At 40.2% G+C, this 19,794-nt stretch overlaps 1 protein-coding gene across 2 annotated transcripts in view; it reads right to left on the reverse strand.

Moving 5' to 3' along the window:
• INTS9 (integrator complex subunit 9) overlaps positions 1–19,794 on the reverse strand; it is a 118,004-nt gene that overhangs the window by 83,117 nt on the left and 15,093 nt on the right. For both annotated transcript variants that reach the window (XM_058433283.1, XM_032143945.2), the window contains exon 2: positions 4,387–4,514. In XM_058433283.1, the coding sequence (XP_058289266.1) occupies positions 4,387–4,514 (128 nt within the window). The remainder of the gene's footprint in view (positions 1–4,386; positions 4,515–19,794) is intronic.

Below are 19,794 nucleotides of genomic sequence, written 5' to 3' on the forward strand. Positions count from 1 at the left end.
AAAACCACTGAAGGTTTTAAACAAGTAAGATAAGATTAGATTTGTGCTTCTAAAAGATGACTGTGGGGAAAATGGAACCATGTGCCTTCTGATAATAGATACTATCATCGGCATGGTATTCCTACCAAAAACAATAACCCCAACCTAATCATGAGGGAACATCATTGAAAGTCGTTATATGAAATAATTGACCATACTCTTAAAAACCTCAAGGTAATAAAGGATGGACTGGGAAAGTCTTCCAGATTAAAGGAGTCTGAAGAAATGACAGCTAAATGCAATGTGGATGGGATCTGGATGAGATCCTGGACCAGAAATTACCATTTTTCTCTTTTGCTATAATGAGTTTCATAGTGAATTATGAATTGGTAAAAGTGCAGACATATGTATAAGGTATACAGATTAGACACTGGTATACTATCAACGTAAATTCTCTGATTTTGATTTTTTTTTTTTTTTTTTTTTGAGACAGAGTCTCGCTGTCGCCCAGGCTGGAGTGCAGTGGCATGATCTCGGCTCACTGCAGGCTCTGCCCCCTGGGGTTCACGCCATTCTCCTGCCTCAGCCTCCCGAGTAGCTGGGACTACAGGCACCCGCCACCTCGCTTGGCTAATTTTTTGTATTTTTAGTAGAGACGGGGTTTCACTGTGTTAGCCAGGATGGTCTTGATCTCCTGACCTCGTGATCCGCCCACCTCGGCCTCCCAAAGTGCTGGGATTACAAGTCCGATTTTGATTTTTGTACCATGGTTATGTTAGAGGATGTCCTTGCTCTTTGGAAATACACTCAAGCGTTTAGGGGTGAGGAGCATCATGCCTGCATCTCACTCTCAAATGGGTCAGAAAAAAATTATGTGTATACCTATCAAGAGGAAATGATAAAGCAAATTTGTTAAAATGCCAATAAATTGGTAAAGGCAATTAGGAATTGCTTGCACTATTTTTGCAGCTTTTCTGTAAATCTGTAGGATTTCAAGTAAAAAGTCACACAAGATGACTCTTAATTGAGACAGGGTCAAGATGAGAATTGAAGAAACTGGTGAGGAGGCTTTAGTAATGATACCTATAAAAGACGAGAATGACTACAGCAGCACTGAAGAGAAGTGACTGGATTCTAGAACTATTTAGAAGGTAAAAGTGTCAAGGCTTAATCAAAGACTGAATATGGAGCAGTGAGGAGGAGGGCTGAATCAAAGTTAACTCCCAGGTTTCTGGTTTTTATAAATGGATACCATTTACTAAGATAGGAACTTGAAGAAAACCCTATCTGGAAGGATACATTTTCCTCTTCTGGACCCAGTCTGATCATGAAAAAAAGTTTGAGGGCATGTTGAGTTTTGTTTTGTTTTTTGTTTTTTTGAGATACGGTCTCTCTCTCTCTCTCTCTCTCTCTCTCTGTCACCCAAGCTGGAGTGCAGTGGCATGATCATGGCTTACTGCAGCCTCGACTTTCTGGGCTCAAGTGATCCTCCTGCCTCAACCTCCCAAGTCAGCTAGGACTACAAGCACACATCACCATGCCTAGCTAATTTAAAAATTTTTGGTAGGCATTTTGGACACATCAATCTAGAACTTGGAAAAGAGTTACTAACTAAAGATACACATTTGTAAGTTGCTGTTTGGATGGTTATTGCAGCTCTGAGCAATTTACTTTTTATAATTTCAACTTGTATTTAGATTCATAGGGTACATGTGCAGGTTTGTTACCTGGTTATATTTCATTATGCTGAAGTTTGGGGTATAACTGATCCTGTCGCCCAGGTAGTGAGCATAGTAGCCAAGAGTTAGTTTTTCAATCCTTGGCCCCTCCCTATCTAGCCCTTCTAGTAGTCCCCAGTGTCTATTGTTGCCATCTTTATGTCCATGTGAACCCAATGTTTAGCTCCCACTTACAAATGAGAACATGCAGTATTTGGTTTTCTATTCTTGTGTTAATTCCCCAAGAATAATGGCCTCCAGTTGCATCCATGTCACTGCAAAGGGCATGATTTCATTCTTTTTTTATGGCTGTATAGTATTCCATGGTGTATATGTACCACATTTTCTTTATCCAGTCCACTGCTGAGGGGCACTTAAGTTGGTTCCATGTCTTTGCTATTATGAATAGTGCTGAGCATTTATTAAATGCCCTTAGTGGAGAATATGATGGCCAAGCAATGAACACTGAAGATGTCAATACATGACGGCCAATTATAGGAAAACACATCTCCAAAGTATACAGAGAAAGAAGGGTCACAGAGGTAAGAGGAAAACCAGGAACGCATTATCATGGAGGTCAGTGCTGCTGAATGGTCAAATAAGATGAGGACTGACAAATGCCCATCACATCTAATAAAATGGAGGTCATGTGGGACCTGAGAAGTTCTAGTGGAGTGGTGTGGGCAGAGTGAAGACTGGACAGGGTTTAGAAATGCTGAAGGGGAAAAAGGAGTTGAGAGAAGGTCAAAAATTGTTTTTTAAATTTTAAGTTAAAAGTGAACGATTATAATTAAATGACAATCAAGATGGAAAAGTCCAAGACAAAGCAAAGATATAATAATTTAATTAATTAGTTAATTATAATAGTAAAAGGACTCTGAAAAAGTGATTAGTACAGAATCCAGAGAAGATAAAGCAATTCATTTATACAGCAAATACTTACTGAGTAGCTACCACATGCCAAGAATAGTTCCAGGCAGTGGGGATACAATGGAGAACCAAATTCCCTGCCTTTATGAAACTTACATGTAGTGGAGAAGAAAGACAATAAATAAATATGTACTTATAACGTAATAAGTTCTACGAAGACAAATAAAGCAGCTGAGGGGATAGAAGGGGTCAGGAATACCATTTTAGGCAACTGTGTCCCGGTCTGAGCAAAAGGAGACATCTTTTGTTAAGAAACCGTATGGATAGCTAACCATTCTCCTAGTAGAACTTCCCTCTGACAGTGAAAGAATGGGAAGGGGAAGAGAGGGAAAGAGAATTCCAGTGCTGAGCCAGGACCATGAGAACAGCAGAACTGGGTAAGGGTGAGAGTGAACAGGAAGGGGAAAACATGCAGCTGGGATTGTCTGCCCTTGTCCAGTTCTCATCACCCAGGAAATTCATGACCCCACAGAGCAGGTTGGGGTCCCTTTTGGAATCTCTCATCATATCTTAGATTTTATTTTTAAAGTAATTATCCTAAATATATATATACTTGTTTTCTAATCACAAGTGTAATTAAATCTTCATCGTGTGATGCCTTTCTCCCTGATAGACTAAGTTCCATGAGGGAAAGTAGGTCATTCTGTTCATCTCTAAATCCTCTGGTCCAGAACAGAGCAGATTTTTAATAAACATCAAACAAACAAACATTTTGCTCTCTGGGGGAAAAAGACAATAATATCAGGCTATTTTATTAGGAAATAACCAATTGTCATGTAAACAAGCTCCTCCCAATCCAGTTTTTGGGCAATATCTGTGGGTGGCACATGTATTTCTAAATGCTGGGTGTAATTATAACTGAATTCCATCTGCTTTGCATAAAATGTAATCTGGAATTACCTCTGACCTTATCCTCACACCACCTTACTATAACCCTTATCTCAGAAAAATCAATAGTTGATGATAATTTTTCTAGATGGTTCATCGGGTTATCACTGTGAATAATCACTGTACTCAGTGATGTCTTCAGGAATGACTGAGATAAACTAGAAAGCTTACCCAGCTTACTATGCTTTTGAGCTCTTAAATCTGCTTTAGATAGCTTTTCCATATCCTATCTTGTATGTGGTATCACTTTTTGCTACTGTAAGTATATTTGCTTCAACAAGGTAGCCACTTCTTTTATAAACTGTTTCTAAATAGTAGTATGCTGGGAAACCAATTTCCTAAGGCAAAGTCTTAGTTAAGCATAAACAGTGCTACTGTAGGCCTGAGGCAATCTGTCTCATTTAAGATATGAACTTGGGCTACATATGTGGTTCTAAATCTAAAGTTGACTTAGTATGAAAATAATGCACAGATGCCTATCAAAAAGAAATGTCAGACTCTATGCTGTTAAGTCTCTGCCAAGACTGCTAAATAATTCTAAAATTCAATTCTTGGGCTCATCAGTTGACCATTTACCAGCTCTTATGTGAATTAGCAAGAAAGATGAAATATACATGACCTCAGTTGTACTGAGCAGTTGCAGGAACATTTTACAGAAGCTCAGAAGAAGTTATAATAAAGAAGCCAATCAATAAATCGATAGAACACTTTCCATCAGCTCAGCCAAAGGAAATTATTTTGATAAAGAACATTTTTAAGGGAACAAAGCAAACTTACAACAATATACTAGGTACTAGTTACCTTCATTCTAATGGTACCATTTTTCAGCAAACTTAAAGCTCATTTTATCTTTGGCTGCACCAGCACATACCTTTGAACAAGTGGCAAAGGAAGGAAATTGAGAGTAGAAGTCATGTCCAGTCCGCAGTCCAACATAATGGTGGTTGATTTGAATTTGAGCACATTGCATGGTAAGGTTGGGTGCCCTGACAGGCAATACTGAAAAAAATTAAATCACTTTGATCAGTAATCAATTACAGAAGAATCCTACAAAGTAAAGTGAATTAAATAACACTGACAATCTTCTCTCATAAGACCAGCGTGTTAAGTTCAGCTAACTTTCTATGTGGTTTCCGCCCTTTTACTGCTTGGGGACTACTTTCCCTAGCTGTTCAAAATACTCAAAAGTCTCAGATCACACCCGTCTGTCTTTTCACAGGGTGCCAAGGCAAGCCCGGTTTTACATGGGCCACAGTTATTCAAAATAGAAGGTTTCAAGGCTATGGTTATTCATTCCATTCTCACAAGACACTGGTGAATTATCATTTTCCCCTTTTTATGTAAGTACTGTCTAAAGCTGTGGATGTCAATGAAACTCTAAGCTGGACACTCAAACTGTGCTCTAGGTTTGGTTTTCTCCCCTTGTAAACAAGTGACCTTCCTCAAAGAGGAACTGGTTAGAAAGGCTAACAAGCATGAGTAAAGGTTTATGCTCAGTCTTGTCAGAAGAAATGACTCAAAAGGACAAGTGACTTCCCTGATGTGCAGACACTAAGCAGGAGTGTGGGAACCTACTTCCAGACAAGTAGGAATCTCTTGCCTGTGGCGGCAGAGCTCAGAAGTCAAAGGGGCACAAGCCACAATGGTGTCTTCAAAGGAGAGTGAACACAACACACTGACCCGAAACATTTCTTATGTTCTCCTCAATGTTGTGGCAGTGACAGATCTGCCACACTGAAAATTATCTATATGGGACATGCTCTGCCACCTTTAATAATTCTATTGCTGCTCCGAAGACGACCCTTTCCCCAACTTTTAAAGCCCTCCCTTGAGCAACAGAGCCCAGAAAACGAAGGGAACGGTGTGCTGAATCCACTATCAAGTCCATTCTCTCCTTTGTTTTTTCCCTTGAGACGGAGTCTCACTCTGTTGCCTAGGCTGGAGTGCAGTGGTGTGATCTCAGCTCACTGCAACCTCCGCCTCCCTGGTTCAAGCGATTCTCCTGCCTCAGCCTCCCAAGTAGCTGGGATTACAGGTGTCTGCCACCATGCCTGGCTAATTGTTTTGTATTTTTAGTAGAGATGGGGTTTCACCATGTTGGCCAGGCTGGTCACGAACTCCTAACCTCAAGTGGTCCGCCCGCATCCTCAGCCTCCCAAAGTGCTGGGGTTATAGGCATGAGCCATGGCGCCCGACCCTCTCCTGATTTAAGCACAAGGACAGCACGAGTGAGAGTGAAGCTCCATCAATGCCCAGCCCCATATGGCCTCAGTCACTTAGGCTGAGTCTTTCCAGGTATTTGTTGCTCTGTTGGTTCTATCTTTACAGTGGATGAATTTTCCACTTTTCTCCAGAGGACATTACAGGAACTGATAATTTTTTGAAAACTGCATGTTCTAAAAATGGTCAGGCCAAGAGCCAAGAAGTTGTATTTTGCAAGCTGCTTCTTCATTCCAAGTTTATGTATGATGATTATATTTTACCAAGCCAAACCAAAATTCACAACTCATGGTCTGAAAAGATACAATGCACTTACGACAAAAACAATACAAATTATTTAAAACTGCAATTGTCCTGAAGAAGTCTAGGATCCATGATTTTGGTAATTACACTTTATGTAAGTTCCTTCTTGGATAGGTATCAGGATTACAGAAAATTTTTTCCTCCTAATTAAGACAGAGATATTCCTATCCCCACCCTCCATCTGGTTCCCTATTGCTACTTGGTCTTTATCCCCATCTAAGAACTATTTGTTAAAGATAAGCTATCTCAAAATGAACACAAAGCATCATGTTAAACTTGCTCCAAATATAGCAAATGTTCCAGGAAAAGTTTTCCTATATTTCTCCTTTCAAAAATAAGAAAAAATCAGATATTCAGAAAAGCATGGAAGAAAATAAAATCAGATGCATGTAACAGTTATTTCTGAGTGGGAAGATTATTGTCCAATTTTCTTCTTTCAGCTTTCTCTATTTTCCAGAAGTTCAGCAACGAGCTTTTACTACATTTTTATAATCAGAAAAAAAAGTGATTAAAACAAAACAGACAATTTAGCCAGCCACATTGAATGACAAAATATTTTTTGTCTTCCTCCTTAATTCTAAATTATGAAGGATAAGGTACACCAGAAAACAGAAGAATATGTAAAATTTTTAAAAGCTGATGCTCAAAAGATTTCATCAAAGAAAGTTCGCTGAAAGACTTTACATTTGTTACTGTCCTTACAGGCCAAAGGCCAAAGAAAAGTTAGGAATGTTTTCTAACGGCTACCACCGAATGGAACAAATATTTTCAGCGCACTGACGAAAGGTGCCAGGCCCTGAGCTCATTTGCCTTATTTGTTTGGAGAAGGTTGAGCTCTACCCAGTTTCAGAAGCTTTTCTGGGAAGAGCTGGAGATGCACAGCGAGGTCCCTCTGACTCCAAAGATCCCACTCATGCTTCCCAAACTGCACTGCTCACCGTGGGTCAACTGAGTGCACGGGAGCAGAGTGGCTGCCTGAGGTTCACACACTCGTACAGGAGGCGCCTGCAAAGGGCCCAGACCCTGTGGCCTCCAGCGATGCTCTTTGTGCAATTCCAGTTCTCTGCCTCTGTCACCAAGCAGCATATCATCTACTGAGGGTTATGAGACTAAGGCACAAAACCAGTAAGTAATTATGGAAATAAAATTATCTACAATTGTGTCCGGAATTGGTGGGTTCTTGGTCTCACTGACTTCAAGAATGAAGCCGCGGACCCTAGCGGTGAGTGTTACAGCTATTAAGGTGGCGCGTCTGGAGTTGTTCGTTCCTCCCGGTGGGCTCGTGGTCTCGCTGGCTTCAGGAGTGAAGCTGCAGACCTTCACGGTGAGTGTTATAGCTCATAAAAGCAGCATGGACCCGAAGAGTGAGCAGTAGCAAGATTTATTGCAAAGAGCCAAAGAACAAAGCTTCCACAGTGTGGAAGGGGACCCGAGTGGGTTGCCACTGCTGGCTGGGGCAGCCTGCTTTTATTCTCTTATCTGGCCCCACCCACGTCCTGCTGATTGGTAGAGCCGAGTGGTCTGTTTTGACAGGGCGCTGATTGGTGGGTTTACAATCCCTGAGCTAGACATAAAGGTTTTCCAAGGCCCCACCAGAGTAGCTAGATACAGAGTGTCGATTGGTGCATTCACAGACCCTGAGCTAGACACAGGGTGCTGATTGGTGTGTTTACAAACCTTGAGCTAGATATGGAGTGCCGACTGGTGTATTTACAATCCTCGAGCTAGACATAAAGGTTCTCCAAGGCCCCACCAGAGCAGCTAGATACAGAGTGTCCATTTGTGCATTCACAAACCTCGAGCTAGACACAGGGTGCTGATTGGTGTGTTTACAAACCTTGAGCTAGATACACAGTGCCGATTGGTGTATTTACAATCCGTGAGCTTGACATAAAGGTTTTCCAAGGCCCCACCAGAGTAGCTAGATACAGAGTGTCCATTGGTGCATTCACAGACCCTGAGCTAGACACAGGGTGCTGATTGGTGTATTTACAATCCCAGAGCTAGACATAAAGGTTCTCCAAGGCCCCACCAGAGCAGCTAGATACAAAGTGTCGATTGGTGCATTCACAGACCCTGAGCTAGACACAGGGTGCTGATTGGTGTATTTACAATCCCTGAGCTAGACATAAAGGTTCTCCACATCTCCACCAGACTCAGGAGCCCAGCTGGCTTCACCCAGTGGATCCTGCACTGGGGCTGCAGGTGGAGCTGCCTGCCAGTCCCGCACATGCGCTCGCACTCCTCAGCCCTTGGGTGGTCAATGGGACTGGGCGCCATGGAGCAGGGGGTGGTGCTCGCTGGGGAGGCTCGGGCCACACAGGAGTCCATGGAGCGGGTGGGAGGCTCAGGCAAGGCGGGCTGCAGGTCCCAAGCCCTGCCCTGCGGGAAGGCAGGTAAGGTCTGGTGAGAAATCGAGCACAGCGCCGGTGTGCTGGCACTGCTGGGGGACCCAGTACACCCTCCACAGCCGCTGGCCTGGGTGCTAAGTCCCTCATTGCCCCGGGCCAGCAGGGCCGGCCGGCTGCTCCGAGTGCAGGGCCCGCCAAGCCCACGCCCACCCAGAACTCCAGCTAGCCCGCAAGCGCCGCACACAGCCCCGGTTCCCGCTCGCACCTCTCCCTCCACACCTCCCTGCAAGCTGAGGGAGTGGGCTCGGGCCTTGGCCAGCCCAGAAAGTGGCTCCCACAGTGCAGCGGTGGGCTGAAGGGCTCAAGTGCCACCAAAGTGGGAGCCCAGGCAGAGGAGGCGCCGAGAGCGATCGAGGGCTGTGAGGACTGCCAGCACACTGTCACCTCTCACAGTCACACCAATCTGATTATCATTTTTATATTCCATCTTTTTTCATATTTGAAAAGCTGTAATTTTAGTATTCACACTGCTGTGTGTGTTGCTTCAACTCTTGATGACTATGTTTTCCTCATGTTACATGACAATTTTTATTGGCCTAAGTAAATATACCATGGTTTGTTTGGTCATTCATTCCCTTATTGTTGAACATTAAGGGATGCTTCCTGTCACTCTACTATCACAAGCATGGCTGTGGTAATCACTTTAGTGCATAAGTCTTTTTCCATACTGGACTATTTTTTAAGATGATTCCCAGAAGTAGCACTAACTGGGTCAAAAAAGATGAGTATTTTACGGCTCTTTTCAATCTGCCAAAATGCTTTCCAAAAAAGACTGCGCTTATTTACAATGTCATTGGTAATATATCAGAAGATCTGTTTCACTGCTCAAACCCATGAGCATTATATTCAAAACCATTTAGAATCTGTACTGAAATGCAGCTATCACCCTAGTAGTAGCCATGTAGAGGTAATTAAATGACCCTAACCAAGGAAAGTTAACTATTTGATAAGTGGCTTTAGTTCTGAGAGGTAGTTTGGTGCAATGATATAAAGTAGGGAGTTTGTAGTAAGACTGCCTCGGCTCAAATCTTGGCTGCACTCAGTGTTAATGTGTGATTTTGGGAAAGTTACTTAACTTTGGGCTGTTAAGGTGCAGTAATAGAACCTATCCTTGTAGCTGAGTTGCTGGGAGGACTAAATGAATGGATACACTGCCTGATACACAGTAAGTGCTCTTAGTTACTATTAGTTATAAAATCATTAAGGGGCTGAAGAGGTCATCTAAGTTTGGATGGAGTAATTTATATTCTACAGCGGCATTCACTAACATCTTATACATGTGTATCCCCTAAGACTAGGTGAAGTGAATGAACAATTTTATAAATAGTTCCCATTTTGCTGGTCTGCTCTTCAGGAAGATAGATCCACTAGTAAGTATAGAATACTCTTTATTTTTTTCTAGCTTAACAAGCACATAGCAGTGCTTTCATGTTCATTTTATTTCTACTTAATTAAAAAGCTACAGGTTTTTCTGTGATCACAATCTACAGTTGGCTCTCCATATCCATGGCTTCTGCACCCACGATTCAACCAACTACAAATGGAAAAATATCTGAAAAGATAAAACTACAAATAATAAAATATAACAATACAGCAAAAGTTATATAAATTTTAAAATGCAGCCTGGGCGTGATGGCTCACTCCTGTAATCCCAGCACTTTGGGAGGCCAAGGCGGGAAGATCACCTGAGGTCAGGAGTTCAAGACCAGTCTGACCAATACAGTGAAACCTCGTCTCTACTAAAGATACAAAAATTAGCTGGGCATGGTGGCGAGTGCCTGTAATCCCAGCTACTTGTGAGGCTGAGGCTGAGGCAGGAGACTCACTTGAGCCCAAGAGGCAGAGGTTGCAGTGAGCTGAGATCATGCCACTGCACACTGGCCTGGGTGACAGAGCAAAACTCTGTCTCAAAAAGCAAAAACAAAAACAAACAAAAAGCAATGTACAACTACTTGCACAGCAATTATATTGTATTAGACGTCATCTGCTGTGGGTATGGAGTGACTACTATACTATCTGTATTTCCCTGTGTGCCTTTTTTTCATAGAATAAGTGGAAACTGGTTTTGAAAGTTACATATGGCTAAGATAAACATTATTTATATTTTTTGAATAAAAATTTTATCAGTTATACTTAGTGTATATATTTCTCATTCTGTTATTTTCATTAAAAAGCTTTTATTATGGGCAGGCATGGTGGCTCATGCCTATAATCCCAGCACATTGGGAGGTCGAGGCAGGAGGATAACTTAAGGCCAAGAGCTCGAGGCGAGTCTGGACAACACAGTGAGACCCTGTCTGTACAAAAAATAAAAAAAATCAGCCAGTTGTGGTGGCACACAACAGATGCCAGAAGACAATTGGAGTAGTATCTTTGGGGTTTTAAGGTAATTTGCTACCCCATAATTCCAACACCATCATTGTCGAGAAGTAAAGTTAAGAAATTTTCAGACCAATAGTAACTAAGAATTCACTATTTCAACACCATCACTGAAGGAGGTATACTCGAGATTATATTTCAGGAAGAAGGGAGTTGAACTCAGAAGAAATGGGATACAAGAAGGATTGGTGAGCAAATAAATTGGTTAAAATATTGTTAAATAATAACTATTTTAAAAGTCAAATAATTCATTGACTCTAAAATATGATTAAAACACATCTATCTTTTATTTATGTACCACTGAGAAAAACAGCAACAATGAGAATTAAATCATAACACAGTGCTTTAATGATGGGACTGAACAGTGCATTATATTATTATATTAACTTCTTTTCTCTTTGAAATTCCTTTCATCTAGTGCAAGAAATTTGTCATTTGTCTTCATGTGCATGAGAATTAGATACAGAATCCTGTTGTACATATCTTGGTTATAAAACATCAAAGCTTCAACTTGGCCAGATGCAGTGGCTCATGCCTGTAATCCTAACATTTTGGGGGGCTGAGCCAGGTGGATCACTTGAGTGATTAGCCCAGCGTGGTGGTGCACACCTGTAATCCCAGCTACTCGGGAGGCTGAGGCAGGAGAATAGCTTAAACCCAGGAGGCAGAGGTTGCAGTGAGCTGAGATTGCACCACTGCGCTCCCTCCTCAGAGACACAGTGAGAGTCCATCTCAAAAAAAAAAAAAAAAAAAAAAATCAAAGCTTCAACTTGTAGTCAGTTTTCATAGTAAAAAAATCTCAGAGAATCAGAAGAAAAAATAAAAACAAAAAATCATAATAACTAAAACTTGAAAATCAAGAAATAACAGTATAATCATATTATTGAAAAATATAAAGGTAACTAGCAGAGTCAAAAAAGTTACCTCTTAAATTTGGGAACTGGGGACTGAGAGTTTTTACAGTTTGTAAAAATATTTGATTCATTTTTAACTGTGCAGATATAAAATTTTATTTTTAAAAAACCACGTTAGACAATGATTCACCAAATCAAAAAAAGTGGATGTATCTATACAATTTATAAATAAACCTAGAAACCTATTTAGAAATAGCCCAGCTACTTGGGAGGTTGAAGCAAGAGGATTGCTCACGCCCAGGAGTTGAAGGCTACAGTGTGCTGTGATCATGCCAGTGCACTCCAGCATGGGCAACAGAGCTAGACCCCATCTCTAAAAAAAAAATAAGTAAAATTTTTGAAAACCTGGAAATAGATTTTAAGACAAAGATTATTACATAATGATAAACAGTTCACTGGTAATATATAATAACTGTGACTTATGTACAAGCAATGTAGCCTCAAAATATATGAAGCGAAATTTGACAGAATTACAAAGATTTCTGGGGAGAAATCTGCTGTCAGTCTAGCTGGTGTTTTAAGATGCTATTAAAATATTCTCTTTGTTGTTGGTGCTCTGATTTTTCAAAAAGATGTGCACGGGTATGAGGTATAACTTACTTTCCTTTTGGTTTATGCTTCTAACACATAAGAACTCGTCTTTCACAACTGTGAAAAATACTGTCAGCCATGATCACTTTGAATATGGCCTTTCTCCATTCTTTTTCTAGTTTCTACTTCTGGAATGCCTATTAAATGCATGTGGTAATGCTTCATTTGACTCCCCCTTCCCTGTGACTAAATTATCCTTTCATATTTTTTTTTTTTGCTATGTATAGTGCATTCTGGGTATTTTCTTCAGATTTATCTTACGTTTTGCTAATTCTTTCTTTAGTGGTGTCAAATCTGCTATTTAACCAATGGGTTAAATACTGAAATTTTCTTCCCAGTGACGTTTTTCAAATCTAGAAGTCCTCTTTCCTTATTGAAAACAGCATCTTATTCTTTTCAAAGGTTTGCATTCCTTCATACATGCCTTTAAATCACTTTCACATATTAAGAGTCTCCATGTTACACGATTTTCTGAAGTTCTTGGTAGTCTTATTATGACTACTCATCCTAACTCATGGTGGATTTCAGTTTGCATGGTGAGCTCATTTTTAGTAGGGCTTTGTGGGAATTCTGTGGGAACTCTATGAGGAATGGGTTGGGGCCGGTCCGCAATAAATGTCACCATTTTGAGACCATTTTATGTTGATTTCTCAGCTTAAATATCTGTACTATAAGGAGGGCATACACATCAGACTCTTAACACTCTCAAAGCACTGCCCTAAGCTCCTTGCGGAGACGAGCTTCCTTACAGACCCCAGGAGCAAACAAATGAAATTTTCCTAGTACTCCTTTCACTGATGTATATAGTCCTTGGGAGTTTCTTAGTTATCAATCTTGAAATATGCATTTTGAATGTTACATTTATTACTAACAAGATTAAATCATATTATGCTAAGGTTTCAGCAAATCTAATACTTTAAAAATCTGCTGGCCGGGCGCAGTGGCTCACGCCTGTAAATCCCAGCACTTTGGGAGGCCGAGGCGGGCAGGTTACGAGGTGAGGAGATTGAGACCATCCTGGCTAACACGGTGAAACCTCAACTCTACTAAAAATACAAAAATTAGCCGGGCATGGTGGCGGGAGCCTGTAGTCCCGGCTACTCGGGAGGCTGAGGCAGGAGATTGGTGTGAACCCGGGAGGCAGAGCTTGCAGTGAGCCAAGATCGCGCCACTGCACTCCAGCCTGGGCGACAGAGTGAAACTCTGTCAAAAAAAAAAAAAAAAAAAGAAAAGAAAAGAAGAAGAAAAAAATCAGCTTTCCAGCCGGGCATGGTGGCTCATGCCTGTAATTCTAACACTTTGAGAGGCCGAGGTGGCTGGACTGCCTGAGCTCAGGAGCTGGAGACCAGCCTGGGCAACATTGTGAAATCCCACCTCTACTAAAATACAAAAAATTAGGCTAGAAGCAGTGGCTCACGCCTGTAATCCCAGCACTTTGGGAGGCCAAGGCGGGTGGATCACTTGAGGTCAGGAATTCAAGACCAGCCTGGCCAACATGGTAAAACCCTGTCTCAACGGAAAAAACAAAAATTAGCTGGGCGTCGTGGCATGTGCCTGTAATCCTAGCCACTTGGGAGGCTGAGGCAGGAGAATTGCTTGGACCCAGGAGGTGGAGGTTGCAGTGAGCGGAGATTGTGCCACTGGACTCCAGCCTAGGTGACACAGTAAGACTCCGTCTACAAAAAAAATTAGCCAGGTGTGGTGGCGTGTGCCTGTAATCCCAGCTACTTGGGAGGCTGAGACAGGAGAATCACTTGAACCTGGGAGGTGCAGGTTGCAGTGAGCTGAGATATATATAAAAAAAAAAAAAAAAAAAAAAAAGGCTATGCAAACCAAATGACAGCCAGCCAACTTAATCTCACAAAAATCTTTAAAAGCAGTATGAAATACTGTGAACTTCCTAAAAAAAAATTTAATTGAATTTTAGTGAACTGACTTTGGGTAACAAGTCTGGTTTTTTTTGCAAAAAAGAAACCATAGACTAAAACATCATCTATGTTCTTTTCTCTAGTCTTGTTTAAAGTAATTAAAATATGCATAGTTATTATGCTATAGTGTTTATTAGGTATCGGGTACTCTGTAAGAACTTTATATTTTAACTCTTATAATCCTCCCAAGAATGCCATGAAGTAGGAATTATTTTCTCATTTTACAGATGAAAAAAATGAGGCATAGGAAGTATAAAACTTTCACATGATCCCAAAGTTCTAAGAAAGTGTGCCAGGACTTGAACCTGGACAGTGAGCTCCGGAATCAGTACAGTTAGCCAACACAGCATACACACCATGTTACACAGTATGAAAGGCATTGTCAGAGACCTAAAGACATATTATTTTTTGCAAAGGTGGTATACTCTAAAAGGCCTTATTTTGAACTGGTATGAATGCAGATGAGTTTATAATCTGGTTCTGAACAAAGAGGATTAGTTAGCTGACTGATGCAATAAAGGTTCCAAGTAAATTAAATTATTAAATTGCCCTGCAATCCATCATAAGCAGTAATTTTCTTTGTTGGTTTTCCTTTCCATTCAAAAACAGTGAGAAGATTCTCTTACTGTAAAGTAGTTTTGCTGTTGAAACTGCCTTTAATTATCTGTACTGTAACCTATAACTTCTAGGCTGAATTGATGCCAATAGCTCTTTACTCTTGCTTGAGAGAACTGCACAGTCATAAAGAAACTTTTTTTTAAACAGGCAATAGTGTTAATGAAGTAAGTTGTAAATGACATCATCAATTTTTTCCGTTTTCTATTTAACCAACCCATGTATCACATCATCCAATATCTCATTTGACATCAGCATAAAGTACTAGTTCTAACTTTGCTGATACATTGATGTTAGCCTGAATGAATCCCTAAATTCTATGGGTCTCAAATATCTTCATCTGACAAATGAGGAGATTTAACTAGATTATTTTAAGCTTTCTTTTAACACAAAAATGTTGTTTCTCATTATTCCACCATTTCACTGGGTCAGTCAAAACTGCTCTTTTATATAACCTGTCACCAACACGTTTGTGACACTGTGCTCTTTATAATTGACTTTCTGGGCCGGATGTGGTGGCTCATGGCTGTAATCCCAGCACTTTGGGAGGCCAAGGCGGATCACCTCAGGCCAGGAGTTCAAGACCAGCCTGGCCAACATGGCGAAACCCCATCTCTATTAAAAATACAAAAATTAGCTGGGCATGGTGGCATGTACCTTTAATCCCAGCTACTTGGGAGGCTGAGGCAGGAGAATAGCTTGAGGAGGCGGAGGTTGCAGTGAGCAGAGATCACACCATTGCACTCCATCCTGGGCTACAGATTGAGACTTCTCTCTCAAAAAAAAAAAAAATTGACTTTCTGAAAATGTGAAAAACTATACAATGCACAAGCTGGAACTAATTTCAACATCATCTAAATGCTTCCTTTTAAAGAAATATTTTATTATTTTCTTTCAAAAAGTTTAAAATAGAGATGGGGTTTTGCCATGTTGCCCAGGCTGGTGTCAAACTTCTGGGCTCCAGCGAGTGATCCACCAGCCTTGGCCTCCCAAAATGCTGGGATTATAGGTCTGAGCCACCATGCCCAGCCTAAATGTTTCTTTTAGAGACAAGGAACCCTGTTCTTCCAGAGCTTGTAAACTTTTCTCTTCTTCAACACATCCAAGTATAAACATTCACTGCCATCAGTAAATGCAGCTCACTAGGAGACACTCCATGGCCTAACAGGGCATATAAGGTTCCCAGAGGGGCCGGGAGCATCCCTACCTTATATTACCCCATTCTGAGATGCTGGCTTCCACTGAGCCAAATTTGCCTAATTTGGAGGCAAATTACCCCTGCTAGGAATTTTGGGCCAGGCCCTCCAACAATCAGAGTTCTATAAATACATTTCAATTTTATTTGGTAATCTTTCACTTTCTTCCACTTTGTGTCTTGATTCCATCTCACAGGAGAGCTGTTAAATGTGCCAATCATACTCACTGTCAAACTGACTACACAGCTGGATAAAAGAGAAGGATAATTTTCCACTTGTGCAGAAAATCTGTAGCATGCATGGTGAACACAGAAAAGCCACTTTCTGGTTGAAGAGTGGCTAGATATCACACACAGCTGAGTAACTGCCTCTTAGGGCTGCTCCCTCACACTCATCCTGTCCTCTACTTGGCTTTCCATGAAAATGAGACAAGCAGCAGAGGGTGGCCATAAAAAGCAAAATTTCCCCAACAGAAGTGCAGGAAGGGTGGAAATGTTGATAGTAAACCATTAAGAGCGAGGAAAGGAAAACAGGTAGGGGCTGCCTTCGGAACCAATATTGTTGGCTATCTGGAACGAGCACTTAATACACGTTAAGAAGTAATTACAGTTGATGAAAAAAAGTTCATGGAACTATATATGTGACTCTGTTTGTTACATATATATATGTATGTATAAAAGACTGTAAGCACACACAGCAAACTGACTGAAGTAGTTACCACAGGGGCGAGTGGTTGATCATACTGGAACTCTCACTTTCTACTTAGATACTTCTGTATCCTTGACTACTACTTCTTTTAAACATTAACCAGTTTTTTTTTTAGAATCAGAAAAAAAGCTTTTTCTCTGTCTTTTTTTTTTTTTTTTTTTTTTTGAATAAAGAGTCACTACCAGAGAAGTTCTATTGGCAACAAAGTTTTTAAGGACAATATAATTTATATAAATTGCTGAAAATGTGCAACAATGACAACTGGCAAAAAAGAAAAATGGTTAACAAAATGGTAAAACTTGTAAATGGCTAGAGGATCAGCATCAAGAAGGGAGACTTATTAGTGTATGTTGGTTCAAGAGTAAGCTAAGAATTTATTCTAGCATGTTAGAAATATGCTTTTTTTTCTCTCTTCAAACCACATATAAATGCAATGGTTCAAGTTTCAAGGTTTAGACAAATCTGGACATCAAAATCAATCATAAAGAATAGAGCAGAAATACTAGGGAGTTCCTGGTCACAACTGTGAAGACAATCAGGAAGGGGTTCCTTAACTCAACAGACTTTCAGTGCAGACAAAAAAGTGTTTTATATTTAGGGGGAAGATGCCTGGTATAATACATTTCAGCAAGGACGAGAGCACGCCTAGTTTCAATCTTTGAACAAATATGCTTCTGTGTGGATCAAGAGTTGGGGGTGGGGAGAAGTTTACACCCCTTTAGTCACTTCAGATTTTCAAAGAAATGGATTTCCAAACAGCTTTTGATAAATTACGTTTTTAAAGACAGTGAACATTTGTTAATCACTTACTTCATTCTGGGTTATGATTCACATGCATTTATGTAGGCACAAAAACCAGGCTGACTGGCTAAGTACTAGGGCCGAGAAAAGGCTTTTCAATGGAAAAACTTCTTACTAGTCACACCAGTAATAAGTTAGGAGTCAGCAAAGGAAAGAGCTTCCATTTGCCTCTACCATTTGGTAGAGACTTTGGGAGAGAATGGAAGCAGTAGCTTCTTTACTAATGTATGCTGATCCTATAGATTAGGCAGAAGGGAGAGCCATACAATGGAGGAACTAGTTAAATTTTGATTTTCAGTTTACCTTCGTCCATGATAAAATACTTCTTTGAAAATCTTTATTATGGAATCTGAGCAAGGAATTTCTAAAATTTTAGGGAAATATTTAATATAATTTTGGGGTAGGAGAGAACTTTTTTTTGAGACAGGGTCTCACTCTATTGTCCAGGCTGGAGTGTAGTGATGTGATTACGGCTCACCGCAGTCTCAACCTTCTGGGCTCAAGGAATCCTCCCACCTCAGCCTCCTGAGTAGCTGGGACTACAGATGCAAGCCATTATACCTGGCAAATTTTTGTATTTTTTGTGGAGATGAAGTCTCACTATGTTGCCCAGGCTGGTCCTGAACTCCTGGGCTCAAGTAATCTGTCCACCTCGGCCTTCCAAAATGTTGGGATTACAGGTGTGAGCCATCATGCCTGACCCAGGAAAGAACTTTTAAGGCATGATCCTAAAGCCATGATCCTGGGAGAAAATACTGATAGACTAGATTACTTATACTAAGGACTTTTCTATGAGAAAAACTACTTTGAATAAGGTAAAAGATTATCTGGGAAAATAGTATTTATAAAACCAAGACAAAAAATTGATATCCTTAATATACAAAGAGCTCTAACAAATGAGTAAGATTCCAACAGAAAAATGTGCAAAAAGCACAGTTAATTCATGAAATACAAATAAGTGAAAAAACATATGCAAAGATGTAACAGAAATGCAAAACAGAAACCCAGAAGAAATAAAAGTGTAATTTAAAACTATACTGAGATAAAATGCCCAGTCCATACATTGGCAAAGAAGCCAAAGATGAAGTTGTGGGGAAATGGAAACTCTCATTTACTCTATGGGTAAAAACGAAAGCAGTCCTAAAAGCAATATTGTATCAGAGTTTAAAATGTACATGTATAATCTTTGAACAAGAAATTCCACTTAGGAATTTACAATAAACAAATACAGTAACTAGATGGATGCAAAAAATCTAAACAGTATGTTTTCATCAGCACTGTGTGGGACAGTAGGGAATAAAAACCAAAATGTTCAACAGTAGAATATGTCCACACAATGTTATACTGTAAACATATTCAAAATGAACTATATAAATGTTCCAAATGAAAAAGCTTATGAGCATTGTCTCTCATTATCTATATGTCTCTTCTCCTTTTAAATTAGAATCCATGTCTCAGTTGTAATTATGGCCACCTGGGATAAAAACTATTTGCTAGACTTGACTGCAACTAGATGTAGCCATGTAAGAAAATGCTGGTCAGGAAGGTATAAATAGAAGTAGTGTACACAACTTTCTCAAAGTATCAGAGGGAGAGGACATGCCTTTCTTTGTCCCTTCCTCCTTCCTACTGGCTAGAATAGTGATATGATGGCCTGAGCTGGTAGTCATTTTGGATCACAAAGAGGAAGTCATGGATGTCATGTGGATGGTGGCGCTACAAGCTATCAGGAGAGCCTGGACCTGCCACACCAGCCTTGGACTATTTAACTCAGCATATCATTTACACAAGAGAGATGTAAACATTTATCCTGTTTAAGCCACCATTACTTCAGGCTTTCTGTCACTCAGAGCTGAATCTAATCCTAACTGGTGTACAGCTTTAGGGTGACTCACACAGAAGGTATCACTGCACACACCCATCCTAGCAGGTATACCATAATGACTGATTATTTGAGGTGGTGAGATTACAGGTGATTTTTATTTTTTTCTTTATACCTTTCAGGATTCAGAAGTATATTCTGAAAATTTTTTCTTACAGTAATATGTATTGATTCTGTAATAGTTATTTTTATTTTGAGAAAAGTTTTCTAAAAATGTGTTAAAAAAAAATAAAAGCTTTCTTTTACTTAGTTCCTTGAAAGAACTCTCATTACTTTAGTCAGATTGATTTCTTTTGAAAAACAACTATATTGCCTGACAGTTTACCACTGA

This window comes from Hylobates moloch, unplaced genomic scaffold, assembly GCF_009828535.3.
Source record: "Hylobates moloch isolate HMO894 unplaced genomic scaffold, HMol_V3 SCAFFOLD_22, whole genome shotgun sequence".
Classification (NCBI taxonomy): Eukaryota; Metazoa; Chordata; class Mammalia; order Primates; family Hylobatidae; genus Hylobates; species Hylobates moloch.